Raw genomic sequence first — 16,413 nt, 5'->3', positions numbered from 1 at the left:
TGACCTGAGTTCAATCCCTGAGACCCTTCAACATCTGTATATATTCAAACACACACACACACACACACACACACACACACACACACACGAAACACATATAAAACTATTAAAGTGTTCATTCAAAAGCTCTATAGAATCCACTTTAAAGCTGTATGAATATAGGCTGTTTCATCTTATTAAATCCTAAAAAAAGTATAATACTTGCCAGGCAAGGGTGGCGCATGCCTTTAATCCCAGCACTCGGGAGGCAGAGCCAGGCTGATCTCGGTGAGTTTGAGACCCGCCTGGGCTACAGAGTGAGTTCCAGGAAAGGCGGAAAGCTACACAGAGAAACCCTGTCTCGAAAAAAAAAAAAAAAAGTATAATACTTATATAACTCTAAAAATCATACTTGTCTTTTTCAAGTCTTTGTGTGACAGTGGTTAGTGTCATTTCCATACCTGTAAGGCTGTATTTTAATCCCCTGGGTTTGACATTCCAGTGCCTTCATAACAACAGCTTCGTTTTCTTCTGTATAAACAGAGCATGTGCAGTAAACAACAGCCTGCACTTTAGTAACTGTATCGAAAGAAGACAGAGTCAATGGGGTGACCCAGTGCAAATCTGCTGTTTCCAGACACACATTTGTTAATGAGTACCACCAGATAGTGATGGAAATGACTTCTATGGATGCTTAAATATGTCCCCTTTATTTTTTAGTTTAAAAATTACAGTTGTTTGTGTGTGTGCCATGGCACACACGTGGAGCTCAGAGGACAACTTGTGGAAACTGATTCTCTCCTTCCACCATGGAGGTCCAGGCAGGCATCAGACTCAATTCATCGGGCACAGAGGCAAGCACCCTCACCTGCTCACTGTCCCCCCTGAATGGCTCTCCTTTACAACAGAGCTTGTATTGGTTCTGTAAGCAGTGACCAGTAAGTAAATTCAGCTAGACTATACAAACAAGAATTTGATTATCGTGACCCATGGAGTCCCCACACAATAAATACAGCACATTATCATGTCACCCTTCTTGGAGGGCTGCTGATACTGTCCCTAACTGAATGGCAGTGTGGGGGGAGGGCGTAGAGGGGGGGGGCGTGGAGCTGCAGAACCTCCATATCCACCTTTAACTCTGAAAAGCTACAGTGTAGGGGATTCCTGTCCATTCTCGTTCCAGTGAGCACAGACTGGGAGAGGAGGACAGACAAGGGCTACGCAGAGTTCCGGACACCTGCAACCAGAGATGGGCAATGACCTGGGGGGCTTCTTGACTTCACTGCCTCCGCTAGTTTAGAGATAGAATTTGGAGCAGAGAGTTGTGAAAAGACTGTGAGGCTCAGATGGCAGGGGAAGGAGGAACTCTGATTCCCTCCCCTCGTTTCCTTGGTCAAAAAAGGCAGAGACGCTCAGGAAGAAGATTCTGTGAGGACCAGATAATAAAGCACAGAGTGAGGTGACTGGCAACTCATAACTGTTCAGCCAGCATCCAAATATATTTAAAATATTTTCATAAATAGTAAGAGGACCGGACCATCATTCACATTGTTGATTTCAAATGGATCTTTGAGTCATATTCCACCACACTCCTCCTCACACACATGTGCACATGTGCAGAGGCTGTGCAGGATGCAGGTGGAATATTCCACCACACTCTGCCTTATTCCATTAAACTTAGCAGAAGTTCATTAGTAAACGTACATTACTTACAGGCTCCTAGCCTCCCACCCAACTCATTCCATGGCTGTGTCCATGCTCAGTTCCAAGGGAAGACTTCCTTCACGCTGTTTTGTCTTACTTTTCCTTATGAACACTGGATCAGTATTAGTAAGTTCTGTTCCTACAGACTCATCTTTGAGTTTTCATAAGTATTCTTGTTGTGGAATATTATTTAAAGATGTGTTACATTCTTTTATGCTGAGGGCTATTTATTTAATGATGTAAAGATGTGTTGCATTCTTTTATGTTGCATTTGTTTAACTCTGTGAAGCTGTGTTACTGTGCCTGCCTAAAACACCTGATTGGTCTAATAAAGAGCTGGATGTCCAATAGCCAGGCAGGAGAAAGGATAGGCGGGGCTGCCAGGCAGACAGAATAAGTAGGAGAAAAAGAGAAGAGAAGGAACAAGAAAAGGAGAAGAGGAGAATGACAGGGCCAGCCACCCAGCCACCCAACTACACAGCCCATAGCCAGACAGCCAGACACAGAATAAGAAGGAAAGAAAAGATATACAGAAGCAGAAAAAGGTGAAAGCCCAGAGGCAAAAGGTAGATGGGATAACTTAAAATTAAGAAAAGCTGGTTAGCAACAAGCCATGCTGAGGCCGGGCATTCATAACAAAGAATAAATCTCCATGTGATTATTTGGGAGCTGGGTGGCAGGCATTCACAAGAGCAAAGAGTAAAAAAAATCCAACTATAGATTCTCACTTATAAGCCTAATATGCAGTTTTTTGACACCTGGCCCACCAGAGACATTTAATAAATTTACACTGAAGTAAAAGAAAACACACTGAGGACCTCCCTGGACTGAGTCTACCAAGTCGATCACAGTCCTCGGGGGAGGACTTGTCCTGGAGGAGGTGGGAATGGAGGGTGGGCTGGGGGTAAGGGGAGGGCGTGGGAGGGGGGAGAATAGGGGAACCCATGGCTCTTATGTAGAACTGAATGGTATTGTAAAATAAAAAATATATATCACAAAAAAAAAAAAAAAAAAGAAAACACACTGATTTGTTGGTTTACTTTTTGAGACAGGATGTCATGTAGCCCAGGCTGGCCTCAAACTTCCTATGAAACCAATGATAACTGACCCTCCTACCTGTGCCTCCTAAGTGCTAGGATCAGTAGGCCTGGGGTACCATGTTTGGCTAGGATTCTCATAGATGTCTAGATCTTAGCGTCCAAATGTAGAAGAGCAGTGGATGCGCTCAGATCTGCATGGAGGGACTGACGAGTGATGTGTGCTTCGAGAGGTGTTGCTCAGCTTGAATTCTATGAGCAAGGGCCATCAAGATCATCATGGGGAAACATATAGATAAAACCAAACCAAGCTAGTGGGAACTCATGAACTTTAGACCAACAGCTGTGGAGCCTGCATGGGACTGGATTAGGCCCTCTGCATAAGCAAGACAGTTGTGTAGCTTGGTCTGCTGAAGGGGCTCCTGGCAGTGGGATCAGGATCTGTCCCTGGTGCAGGAACTGGCTTTTTGGAACCTATTACCAATGGTGGGACACCTTGCACAGCCTTGATGCAGGGGGAGGAGCTTGGACCTGTCTCAACTGAATGTACCAGGCTCTGCTGACTCCCCATAGGAGGCCTTACCTTGTTGGAGGAGAGGATGGGGGATGGGCTGGGTGATAAGGCTTGGGATAAGTAGGAGGTGGATGGGGGGATCTATAGTTGGTACGTAAAATGAATAATTTCTTAATAAAAAATTAAAAGCTAAAAAAAAAAAGTTGTTGCTCAAACTTCAAGCTGGGAGATCTAGTCTTTATCTGTAATTGCGCCTCTCTTCTCTCCACAGTAAGAATGCCGATATGAGGGCTGCTTTCACTGGGCTTGGAAATGCAGACCTGTAATCCCAGAACTCAGTACGCAAAGCAGGAGAGCTCCAGGCTGTCTGTCTCCAAATAAGTAAATAAAAAAAGCATAATAAACTGTTGAAAGGTTGTCAGGAATGGACAGAATGACAAGAGGAGAATCACACGACAGGAGAAGTCCCAGGACAGAGTAGGAAAGGCGAAAATGTGCTCTCACGAACTAGGCATGGTAGCGCGGACCTGTAGCCCTAGCATTTGGGAGACTGAGTCAAGCTCAGCTGGACTACACCGCAAGACTAGGTATAAATAAATAAATGTAACGTTATAGATGCACAGAATTATTTTACCTCAGATTAATAAATTACTAAATTATACTAGATAACTAAGCTTATGAGAGTAAAGCATATATTTAAAAAACTTACTAAATTTATTAAAATGAACATTTCATTTGAAGACACTAAGATTGAAATTTTGCTTGTGGTCCACAAATTATTGCTTTATTCCAATAGATAAGCAAAGTGTGTGTTCACGATTCAAAGACTAACACTGTATTTTAATAAACCAGCACTAATAATAAACTTACATTTCATTGCATGTGTTAGCTGTTCATATTGCTGCTGAACAAGAATCTGAAGTTTACTTTTTGGTGGACCGCCTTGAGAAAGATCTTGAAGTAAACTTGTATCTAAATTTTGAAAAGTAAATATGTACTTTTAAATACAGCACTATAGGTACTTTTCATATATTGCTGTTGACACACTATTTTTCAATCAAATAGCTAACAATATAAGTTTCTACAGAAAATTCCTACTAATGTGATTGATAATATTAAAACACTGACTTGAAATTGAAACATCAATAAAGGTAATTATGTTTAGCTTTTATTGTTTTTCAAAATGAATATAGAAAATATTTAATATTGATCTTCTCCAAGTTTCTATGAAATAGTCATTCAAAGAGCTATATATAAGCCATTTATACACTAAATACAACTAATTTGAAGAGCAGTACAGAAAATAAAAACTAAGATTAATTCTCCAATGTTGAAATCGATGAGTTATAGTCAACGAATTTCATTAATTTAGAAATCAAAACAAGTACCTTCATGTTCGTTTAAAATAAATTCCACCGGGTTACTAACACCTAGTCCTGAACAGCGAGGCAACAGCAGAATGACCTTGACATTCTGTAGCCGATGGTCCTTGGATTCGAGGCCAATAAATGTCTCAGGAAGGATCTCAATATCTGGGAAGGAAAAATAAACAAAAAACTCACGTCAAACATTAAAAATCTGAGTGCAGCATGGAACTGTACTCTTTACTCTTCATTTCCAAATCCTCAGCCCCACAGAAACTAAACCCGATGTAATTAGAAAAGGAAACTGGTCTTCTCCATTGACATCCCAAAGCTAATCAAGTGGTTTTCTTTCTGTTTTAAGCTTGATTTTTAAATGGGTGTATGTGTGCGGTTACTCCCAGAGGCTAGAAGAAGGTATCAGAGCTCCTGAAACTGAGATACAGGCTGGTATAAGTGGCCCAACTTGGGTGATCAGAACTGCTCAGGTCTTTTGCAAGAGCCAACCCGCTTCCCCCCCCCCCTTTTTATTAAAAACATTAGATTCATGTATATGAGTGTTTCGGCTCCATGTATGTATGGGCACCACATACATGCCTGGTTCCCAGAGATTGGAAGAGGGTGTTGGAGCCCCTCAAACTGGAGTTACAAATGGTTGAGATCTACCATGTAGGGGCCAGATACCAAACCTGGGTCTTCTATAAGAGCAATAGTACTTTTAACCACTGAGTCAACTCTCCAGCCCAAAATCCCTTTTATTAAATACTTATTTGTAAATATTGTATATTTATCCTGACTGCTCTGTGAGGTGTGTGTGTGTGTGTGTGTGTGTGTGTGTGTGTGTGTGTGTGTGTGTGGTGGTGGTGGTGGTGTTAGTTTATATTGTCAACTTGGCACAACCTAGAGTCTCCTGGGAAGGGGGACTAACAGTTAAAAAATTGCCTCAAGTAGATTGAACTGTGAAAATGTCTTTGGGGGCATCTTCTTGATTGATGTAAGAAGGCCCTGACCACTGTGGGTGGTACCATCCCTAGGCAAGTGGACCTGGACTGTATAAGAAACCTAGCTGAGCATGAAACAGTAAGCAGCCTTCCTCTATGGTTTCTGGCCTTCCTCTATGGTTTCTGGCCTGAGTTCCTGTCCTGGCTTACTCAAGGATGGATTACGACCTGGAAGTGTAAACTAAAATAAAACCCTTTACTCCCCAAATTGCTTTTTATCAGAGTGTTTTATACAGCAACAGAAATCAAACTAAATTAGCCTATAATCCTGGCATTTGTAGGCTGAAGCAAGAAGATCAAGGGTTTAAGGACTGTCTGGTGTGTGTGTGTGTGTGTGTGTGTGTGTGTGTGTGTGTGTGTGTGTGTGTGTGTGCTTTTTAAACATTTATTCTTCTCATACTCATACTACAATGTAAGTTTTATGAGTGAAACTGTATTTCACAGCTGTATTCACAAAACAGAACAAAATTAATGCCATGACCTCTAAGACAATGATAGGCAGAAAGGTAGATATATAACATACGTCAATAAATATTTGTTGAATAAATCATTAAAATTTGTGTAGATAGTTCCTATTATTAATATTGCTGCTCTAAATCTCACTAACACTACTTGTCTTAAAAATCTATTCCATATTAGTTAGAAGATGTTTATTACATTTGTAAGTATTATTCGTGTTATTAGGTATGGTAATAGTTTATTCCATGTAAAATTCCATTAGATGGATATTGAGTTTGTTTCTAGCTTGAGGCAATGGAAAGTAACATGTTATAGTGTAGATGTAGTCTGTGACCAACAAGTTGATGTGTTAGAAGCTTGGTTTTCAATGTGGCAGTATTTAAATAAAAAATGGACTCTCCAGGAGGTGAGATTCATAGAAAGTAACTAGATGATTTTGGACACTACCCCCAGAAGGAACTAATGAGGGTCTTATTGAGTGACTCAATTCCCATGAGAGTGGACTATTTTAAGACAGCATAACTCGCTTTGTCTGGTCTCTGGCTTCCTGTTCTGACCATGTGTTTCATCTTGTACATGGCCCCACAATTCTGCCAGTTGCCAAGCTGTGATGTAGACTGGCCCTGCCAGGGCCAGCAGATGCTGGTGTCGTCTTGAACATCTAGAACTGTGAGCTAAACAACTCACTTTTTATGAATTAGTCTGCCTCCAGTATTTTGTTAGAAAATATATAATGCTCCTATGAATATTACTGCACAGGGCAGTAATCAACACAGACCTGAAATTCTGGGTGTACAGGTACACATGCAACTTTAATAAATAACTAGTTTTTCTAAACCAGTTACTTAAATTTACAGTTCCACAAGTGGTATTGGAACATTTCTCATGCTTTTTTATCTTGTCAATACATGGTATTGCCAATCTTTTCTATTTTAATCATTCTGTAGGCATGAATGTTAAATGTTAAAAGATTAAAATGTTGTAATATTATAATTCTAATTACAATTCTCTGATTACCATTGGGGCTTGTTACTTTTAATGTAAATTTTTGTTTTGATTTTGCTCTGGGTATATTCTTTCTTGTGTGCAATATTCAGCTGTGTCTGTTGTACTTTTTCTATTGAAATATGGGATATATTATCATTATTGTTATTCTCATTAGTGTGTGTGTGTGTGTGTGCTCGCGCATGTGTGTGCGTGCATGTGTCATGTGCACACACGGAGGTCAGAAGACAGCTTACTTAAGGGCACTGGAATCTGTTTCCGCCTTTATAAAGGTTCCAGGGATTGACCTCAAACCATCAGACTTACACAGCAGGTTTTTTTTAACCCAGGGAGCTACCTTGCCATCCTGAAGCATGTGGTTTTTTATTGTTAATTCATAAGAATTTTTATGTATTATTGTTAAAATCAATTGATATACTTCTTCTATAGCTTATTTTATTACTATACAGAACTTTTAGTATTTTCTGATGTCTAGGTAATAACTCTTCTATGATAAACATATTATACATTCTTTTGAAGAACTCTTTTCCTATAACATGTTTTAAGAGATTCTAGCTGTGCACATGAAATGAAGTATCAGTTTTCTTCCTAGCATAGTTTACCAAGAAGATCTATTCCTCAGCATTCTGCAGGGTGGCCTTAGTCATAAGGGAAGTACTATATGTGCAGGCCTTGTCTAGACTCTCCCTGCCCCCTCGTGTTCCTTATCCCCTTTACACTGCATCCATTGTGGTGGATTTTTACATATTATCAAATTTTCTCCTTTGTGCTTCGCTTTCAGTATATTCTCATACGTTTGGCCCTCTTTTTAAGATTTATTTTTTATTTGTAACTACATGTGTATGGGGTGGGGCTGGCTCACGCATGTATGCATGGATGTATCCATTCTCAGTCTGAAATTTTTCTCAAGTCTTTTCTTCTCTTCTTTTTCCTTTTATTTGGTAATGGAGATCACACCCAGGGTGGTGCCCATGCTATGAACATGCTGTGCAATGCTATGTACATATCCCCCTCACTGGGCTCCCCCAACCTCTGTATTTCTTAATTGTACACACCGCATTTTTATATTTCTAGAATCTTCTTTGGGCTTGCGTTATTGGTCAAAGTCTATAGCTTACCATCAGTCTCTTCAGTTACTGATGGTGAACCTGGCTGCTGGCTATGCTTTGCCTTCCAGCAGCCATACTGTGACGTCTGCAGTATTAACTTAGCTGAGTGGCTCAGAACCATTAGCTCCAGTTAAAGTCCACAGCTGACAGATCCAGTATCTGAGTCCTCGGTGGGTCTCACTCCCGTCTAGGGTCCTCTCTTTGAGTCCTATCTATCGTTTCTCAGGTTTAGGGCTAAAATAATATAGTCTCTTTTCTTTTCAGTTCAGTGTTTTTGAGCCACATCTTCCCTTCTTTGTATCTATTTTTAACTGAGCACTAGACATTGCATTTGGAAATATTTAGGAGATTACTTGAACTTTGATTCCCCCCCCCCAGAGGGGTTACTTTTGCTTTTAGCAGGTAGTGTGGGCCCACCTAAGACTGCTTACTATAAGCCCCAGTTAAGTCACCTTAACTCAATTAGAAATTAAGAGGGAAGACATTGGGGATTCAGTTTGCTAGAGGACCAAGGACTGACCACTCCCAGGGTACACTTCTGTGTTCTGAGTGAAATCCTGGATTTCCAGGCTGCCTTTCCTAGTCAATCCTGCAATTACATACAGATTGTTTCTCTGGCTCTGTGACTCGGCCAGACACACTGTCTACTTTTCAGCCTCACTGCAGCTCTAGTAAAGTGTGGTCTTCTCATGACCCAATGAGAACTTTAAAAATGGGAGCATAAAAGACTTCATTTCTATTTCCTGAAGTTCCCTTTGTCAATTAAACATCTGCATTAACATCTTCTTATCTATTAAATGATAAGCCTTGAATCAGATGTTATTATGTCAGACAGAAAAGCAAACTACATCCCAAAATAGTTAGGTGCTAATTACTTTAACCTAGACCTATTAACCCAATATTAAACACAAACAGCCTGGTGTAGATTTGTGAGGATTTTAGAAGGCTAGTTCACATATAGTTTATATTACAAAAACATAGTAAATTCAAGCACTTTACTATTTCTAGATTCTTTTGGAACAATAATCATCAAATAATATTTGTACATACTTTGACATCCCATTTTTGTAAAAAGTTTCTTCACGTCAGGTTCCTTATCTGGTGATTGTATCCCACATACAAATATTTTTGAAGTATTATTATTTGTTAAGATTGACATATGGGCAACTGTGTACCATGAGCCTGTGTTGACCATTAAGATATCATCATCCATATTTAATAAAGCTTTTACAGAGTGGACAGCAAGACTTCGAGATTTATCCTACAGAGAATAGTATGATTAGAATTTCAAAGTGTGTAACAGAAAAATAAGATGACTTATTTTTACTTTAAATGCAAATAAACGCTTGGTAGGAATCCTGAAAAGGTACCTGATCCATTTTAGTGAAGCATCTTAATATATGTCTAAATGAAAGTTAACAAAGATAACTGATAAATATATTTAAAACAAAAGGCTTACTCATTTAACCTAAATTATGTATACCATTTATTCCCTGTATAGTGACAAACCAATCCTAAAACATCAAGATTTATAGATTATTATGGCTTGGCTTCCATTCTTTTGAGTTGTGAATGTTAGGGTTTCCCTGTGTAGCTTTGCACCTTTGCTGGATTTCACTCTGTAGACCAGGCTGGCCTTGAACTCACAAAGATCCGCCTGGCTCTGCCTCCCGAGTGCTGGGATTAAGAGTTGTGAATGTTTTTAATTATGTGGCTGTGTGGGGATTTGTGCACATGAATGCAGTGCCTCCAGAGGCCAGAAGGTGGCATCAGGTCCTCTGGAGCCCAAGTTATAGGCAGTTGTGAGATGCCTGATGTAGGTGCTCTCTTAACCTGTGGGCCATCTCTCCAGTCCCTTAGTTTCCATTAATGAAACCCCATTCACCTACTACTACCATTTTTAACTCCCAATTACACCAGCATCTAAACTGCTGCTAGCTCAGTTTAAAACGGAGATGTTTGAGAAAATTATAAAAGGAAACTGGGCAGAAAGGATAAGAGATTCTATCTAAGGATATGGGGGTGGGAGCTGGCCATAATGGCATAGATCTATAATCCCAGCACTTGAGAGGCCGAAGCTGCATGACCGCCATGAATTTGAGGCTAGCCTGAGCAAGATAAAGGGTTCCAGGGTAGCCTGAACTATATAACAAGATCTTATCTCAAGAAAACCAAGGCAAACGGAAGAATATAGGTGTAGGGGAGGGATAACCCGAGAGCACTGAGTTAATCCACCTTAAATTCATTTTCAGGTGCAAGGATTCTTTGGGCAAACAGGACTATTCAGATTCACATGAAAGTAAAGAGTAGTTTACCTGAAAAATGAGTTTATAATCTTTGAAAAGATCTATGTTTGCAAGATCTTTTTTGAGATGAGATGGGAAAATTAAGACATCATAGCAATGCTGATCCACAGCAAACACTTTCTCATCGAGATGCAATACAGATTTGACTTTATTATAACCTTTTCTCCTCAAACTACTATAAACTTCTTCAGGGCTGTAAGTACAAACATAATTACAAACAGAATGCATTAAAACGTATTTAACATTAATACTTTCGTTCCTGCAACAATGAAAAATATCATGATACATACTGCATGTGATAAAAACAATTTTAGCAAAGTTAAAAGGTAATTAGAAACAGAAAGTGTAGCATATTAGTAGAATCTTATCAATTTAGTAAATTGATGGTAAGAGCTAAAGTTAAACTGTGGCTCTAATCATTTCCCTAATGTGGCCTCACCCCTTAGGACGGAAATATTTATTACATTCTCTTAAGAGAACAGGGTTTTGAAATAGGATGAGAAGTGGCCTGACGTGCATACCTGATTTTACCAGTGTTTATCCAAGCATAGAGAGGCAGAGTGGAGGCCCTCTGCTCCTGTCTCCTGACTGTCTCCGGGAGGATTTGGTAAATCGAGAGAGCATCATGCTTGATCCGACATCTTGCCAATGCTGCAGCCAATTTTGTCTTAAAGCTGGAGACAGAAAACTCATTCTTGATGACCATGAACTTGAAATAAGGCTATCCATTCTCCATTTGAAACATTTAAAAAAAAAAATCCCATTTAGAATTTTAACAAATTCATCTGTCGTCCCATTTCAAATTGTTGAAGGCTAAAATAAAATTTTGTGATATTCAAAACTAGAAATTCAATAGTCCTGACCTTTTGTTCTATTTTTGCTGCCATATAGTTATACACTCCTAAACTATTACAACATCAGTCATTAAGAGACAGTCATTGAAGGAGGAAGTCTCTAGAGTTCGGAGTCAGACGTAGTGGGAGTTGAACTCAGGTCTGTCACTTACCAGCTGTGAGACGCTGGGGCTGTCACTCCTTCCCTTAGCTTCAGTTTCCCATCTTTAAAGGCAGCCAGCTTACCTTAGTATTAACGGGCTTATTACCAATCACCTGTGCAAAATCTTTAGCACAGGACAGACACGTAGCAGGCAGCCACTATAGTCTGGTTAACATCAGTTAATATTACCAAGATATCAATAGTATGTGCTGACAACATTCAAAAGATTTCATTAATCTCTCTCAAACCCTGCTTAGTTCTGAATATCCCATGACTCAAAGCCCCAAGCAAGAGAAAAGAAAAACATTAATACTACGAAGACACAATACATTATAACAAGTGTAAATAAGATTTCTTTGGGGCTCTTCTAGAACTTTCTCAGAAGGAATCCAACTGCAATAAAGGAAAAATAAGAAAGAGATGTCACAAAAAAGTTGAGTACAAACTGAGGTCCACTTGTATCTAGACAAAAGAGGACATCCTTGAGGAATTGTTATGTGGTCCAGCAGAGTTGTTTGAAAGAATACTAGAGTGCAGAACTCGGGGATGAATGAGTTACCACCCCAGTTACCATCTCAGCACCAAGTGCTGGACACCGCTGTCTTTTCCTTATGCCATTCAGACTCCCTAGACTAAACTTCTTCTCCACTTACCAACATAAAATTCTTAATTTGAAGGCCTGAGAGAGGAAATTAGGAGCACCTGAGGAGGGAGGGTTTGGCAAGCAGTAAACTTATTAGAGCTAGAGTCAAATTAAATGTATCTAATTTTATGTCTAAATATTATAGAATTATAGCAGGAGACACTTAAAAATGGTAACGTATTAATGCACACCAAAGAATAAACATAAAGACTAAATTACTGTTCTATAGTATACATGTGTAGATGCTTGATTACAGAATATTTTGACAGATTATTTCCAAATATCAACTTAGTTCAAGTTTGCAATACATAATAAATGCCACTGAGTGAATTATCTGATTAATTTCTGCTATCAAAGCTGCCCGGTTGCCTCCTTTACCAGGATTCCCATTACACACAGAGAGATTCCTTTCTAAGCATTATTATGTAATTCTAAGACTTAACTTTTAAATGAATTTCATTAGCCACAGAACAGAGTCCTTTAGCTTTACCATAATATACTAGAATACCAGTGATTCAGCCTCAACCAGCTCTTCCTGCCACAATACCACCCCTCCCTGACACAAATCTATCGTAGGCATATATACAACTATTTGCAAGCCTATCATATACATGTTCCCGGCCCCTTTCTCTCCCCCTTTTTCTCTCCACCCCTCCTTCTTTCCCCTCCCTCTCCCTCTCTCTCTTCTGCCTGGCCTCTGAATCAAATTACCTAAGTTCAAACTTCTATTCCACAAATTATTAGCAGCATGGCTTTAGACGAGTTATTTAACCTTTCTAAGCTCTACAAGTAATTACTTTAGTAATTAGTAGCTAATGAACAGGGTTGTTGCAAAGATACTTATGAAAATTTCCTTAAAATCAGGCTAGTCAAGAAAATATTATAATTAATATGTTTATCACATTTCTACTATTAACTAAATACTGTGATGAGATCTGGATTTGTAAAAACTAAAAGATAATTTAGGCCTGCAGTAGCATCTGCCTGTAATCCCATGAGGTAGTTTGAATGGAATTGGCCCCCATCATCCCAAAATCTCATAGGGAGTGGCACTATTAGGGGGTGTGGCTTTGTTGGAGTGGGTATGGTCTTGGAGGAAGTGTGTCACTGTGGGGGCGGGCTTTGAGATTTCAAATACTCAGGATAATGCCCAGTGTGTCAGTCAACTTCCTGTTGCCTGCAAGATGTAGGACACTTGGCTATTTCTCCAGCACCATGCCTGCCTGTATGCTGTCGTGATCCCTGCCATGATGGACTGAATCTCCGAACTGTAAGTCTCCACCTCAATTAACTGTTTCCCTTTCTAAGAGTTGCCATGGTCTTGGTGTCTCTTCACAGCAATAGAAACCTCAGCTAAGACTTCCCAGCACTAGGAAAGCAAACCCAGGATTGCTGTAAACTTAAGGCCAGCTTGGTCTGCTTGGCAAGTTTCAAGCCAGCCAGCACTACCTAATAAAACCCTGCCACTACCACCCCCTCAAAAAAAAACTGATTTTGATCCTTAGGTACGTGATAGCTTGATGCTGAAAAAGACACAGAAACAATCCCAGCATAATATGATGATTGCTGTGAGATACATAAATAAAGAGTAGGGTAAATGTGTTAAGAATAAATATATTGATATCAGTCCAAAGGGATTTCTAGAAAAGCTTGAGTTAATTAGCAAAGGAAGAGCAACAATTTCCAGATCATAAAAGGAGAAAAGACAGAGCATGAGTTTCCCAGACACAAGTGAGAAGAGACACACAGACAAAAGGCACAGTGCCACAGAGATGTGGAGACATTAAACAGCACAGCACATTTACTGAGCAGAGGGTGGAGAGACCCAGAGGGAAATCACAACAAATCACGCATACTAAGGCTAGGATGTCGGAACTTTCTGTGCAGAAAACAGAGGGATACTTAAAAGTAGAGAAACAGTAGTGAATTCATTGAGCAAATACATTTGTTTTCTTAATGTCTATTACAGGTATTGTTCTAAGTTCCTCCTAACATAAAAAGTTTAGAGTCTGGTAGAAAACAAACAAACAAACAAAAAACTCTTTTGAGATGTTCTAAATGCTAATAACAAGGAAAGGCATTGCATTTGTGATATGGTGTAATAAAAGGTACTTGCTATGGGAGTCAAGGGACATTTCCTAGAAGTTAAATTCCAACCAAGATAAAGCAGAACATAAGGAGATGTGTTGCCAACAGTCAAAGTGGAGGAACCTTCAACCCAGAAAGTACTTACCAATTCCAAAATATATACCACTGATAAAGATATGTAGAGCTTATGTAGAGGAAAGGGAAACAGAAATGGAAATTTGGAGCAGCTCAAGCTTATGTGAAATCTGTCTTTCTGGGCCTGGGTTACCTCACTTGGTGTATTTTTTAGTTTTATCCATTTTCCTACAGATTTTGTAATTTCATTTTTCTTTACAGCTGAGTAAAATTCCACTATGTATAGGCACTATAATTACATTATGCACTCATCAAATGATAGACACCAAGGCTTGTCTGTTCTATTTCCTAGCAATTGTGAATACAGCAACAGTGAACAAGGACATGTAAAAAGCTCTAGCATGGTATATTAAGTCTCTTGGGAATATGCCCAGAAGTGATATGCTGGGCCATATGGCAGTTCTGTTCAGCTTTTTGAGAAACCTCCATATTGATTTCCATAGTGGCTGAATCGGTTTAAATTCCCACTAACAGTAAACAAGGTTCCTGTTTCTTTGCATCTCCACCAGCATTTGTTGTCATTTGTTGCCTTTTTAGAGATTTTATTTTGGTTAGGAGTACTTTGCCTGTGTTTATACAAGTGTACCATATGCATGCAATGCCCACAGAGTCCAAAAGAGGGCAGGACATCCTCTGCAGTGAGTTACTGACTGTTGTGAACTGCTATGTGGGTGCTGGGAACTGAACCAGGGTCTTCTTCAAGAGGAGCAAGTGCTCTTAACTCCTGGGCCATCTCTCTAGCCCTTCATTTGTTTTCTTGATAATAGCCATTCTGACTGGGGTAAGATAGAGTCTCAATGTAGTTTTAATTTTCATTTCTTTGATGGTGAATAATGTTGAACACTTTTTAAAAATTATTAGCCATTTGTATTCTTCTTTTTGAAAACTCCTTGCTCAGTTCCATAGCCTATTTTATGATTGGGTTGTTTTTTATAATATTTAGGTATTTTTAGTTCTCTGTCTATAATCTTCTGTCAGATATATAGATGGCAAATATTTTCTTCTATTCTGTGGCTGCCTCTCCACTTGATTAGATTAACAGCTCCCTTTCCTGTGCAGAAGCTTTTAATTTCATCAGGTCCCATTGTCATTTGCTGCCCTTATTTCCTGAGACATCAGAGTCCTGTTCAGAAAGTCCTTACCTATGCCTATAACTTGACATGTGCACCTTAATTTTTCCTCTAGCACTTTAAGAGTTTCAAGTCTTAAAATCCTTGATTCACTTGGACTTTATTTTTGTGCACGATAAGAAAAGGATCTGGTTTTATTCTTCTACATACAGATATCCAGTTTTTGCAGCGCCACTTGCTGAAGAGGCTATTTTTTCTGTGTTTTTGATGTTTGTCAAAGCCAGGGAATTGTAGTAACATAGACTTACATCTGGTCCTTTATCCTAGTCCACTGGTCTACATGCATGTTTTGTGAAGGTACCATGCTGTTTTATTGGTGTGGTTCTGCAGTATACTCTGAAATCAGGTATAGTGATAACTTCCAGCAGTATTCATTTTACTCAGGATTACTTTGGCTATCCAGAGTCTTTTATGTTTCTGGGTAAAATTTAATATTTTTTCTATTTTTGTGAAGAATGCCACTGGAATTTTGATTGGGCTTGCATTTAATGGGTAGATTGCTTATGGTAGTGTATCTGAAGTTTTCCTGGTCCCACCCAGTCCGCAGCCACTCAGACCCAAGTAAACACACAGAGGATTATATTAATTAAAACTGCTCGGCCATTAGCTCAGGCCTACTACTGACTAGCTCTTACACTTAAACTCAGCCCATTTTTGTTAATCTATATGTTGCCACATGTACCATGGCTTTACCTGTGTGCCATTACATGCTGCTCCCTGGACGATGGACTGGCGTCTCCCCACTCAGCCTTCCTCTTCCTAGAATACTCCTTGTCTGCTAATCCCACCTATACTTCCTGCCTAGGTACTGGCCAATCAGTGTTTTATTAAACCAGTGTACAAAAGCATTATCTCACAGTATGGTAGGATGGCCATTTTTCACAACATCAATTCTACCAATCCAGAAACATAGATAGTTGTCCCATCTTCTAGTTACTTCTTCAAT

At 39.4% G+C, this 16,413-nt stretch overlaps 1 protein-coding gene across 13 annotated transcripts in view; it reads right to left on the bottom strand.

Annotated features, from left to right (window-relative positions):
• The window catches only part of Nsun7 (NOP2/Sun RNA methyltransferase family member 7), a 54,493-nt gene that overhangs the window by 21,743 nt on the left and 16,337 nt on the right, over positions 1 to 16,413 (bottom strand). For all 13 annotated transcript variants that reach the window (XM_076546387.1, XM_015993460.3, XM_076546388.1 and 10 more), the window contains exons 5-10: positions 10,997 to 11,149; positions 10,485 to 10,668; positions 9,220 to 9,430; positions 4,623 to 4,766; positions 4,105 to 4,206; positions 441 to 558 (exon numbers count right to left, since the gene is read on the bottom strand). In XM_076546387.1, coding sequence (XP_076402502.1) covers positions 441 to 558; positions 4,105 to 4,206; positions 4,623 to 4,766; positions 9,220 to 9,430; positions 10,485 to 10,668; positions 10,997 to 11,149 — 912 coding nt within the window. The remainder of the gene's footprint in view (positions 1 to 440; positions 559 to 4,104; positions 4,207 to 4,622; positions 4,767 to 9,219; positions 9,431 to 10,484; positions 10,669 to 10,996; positions 11,150 to 16,413) is intronic.

This window comes from Peromyscus maniculatus, chromosome 10, assembly GCF_049852395.1.
Source record: "Peromyscus maniculatus bairdii isolate BWxNUB_F1_BW_parent chromosome 10, HU_Pman_BW_mat_3.1, whole genome shotgun sequence".
NCBI classification, from domain to species: domain Eukaryota; kingdom Metazoa; phylum Chordata; class Mammalia; order Rodentia; family Cricetidae; genus Peromyscus; species Peromyscus maniculatus.
The sequence above is the reverse complement of the archived record's forward strand: the minus strand, read 5'-3'. Positions and strand labels throughout refer to the sequence as shown.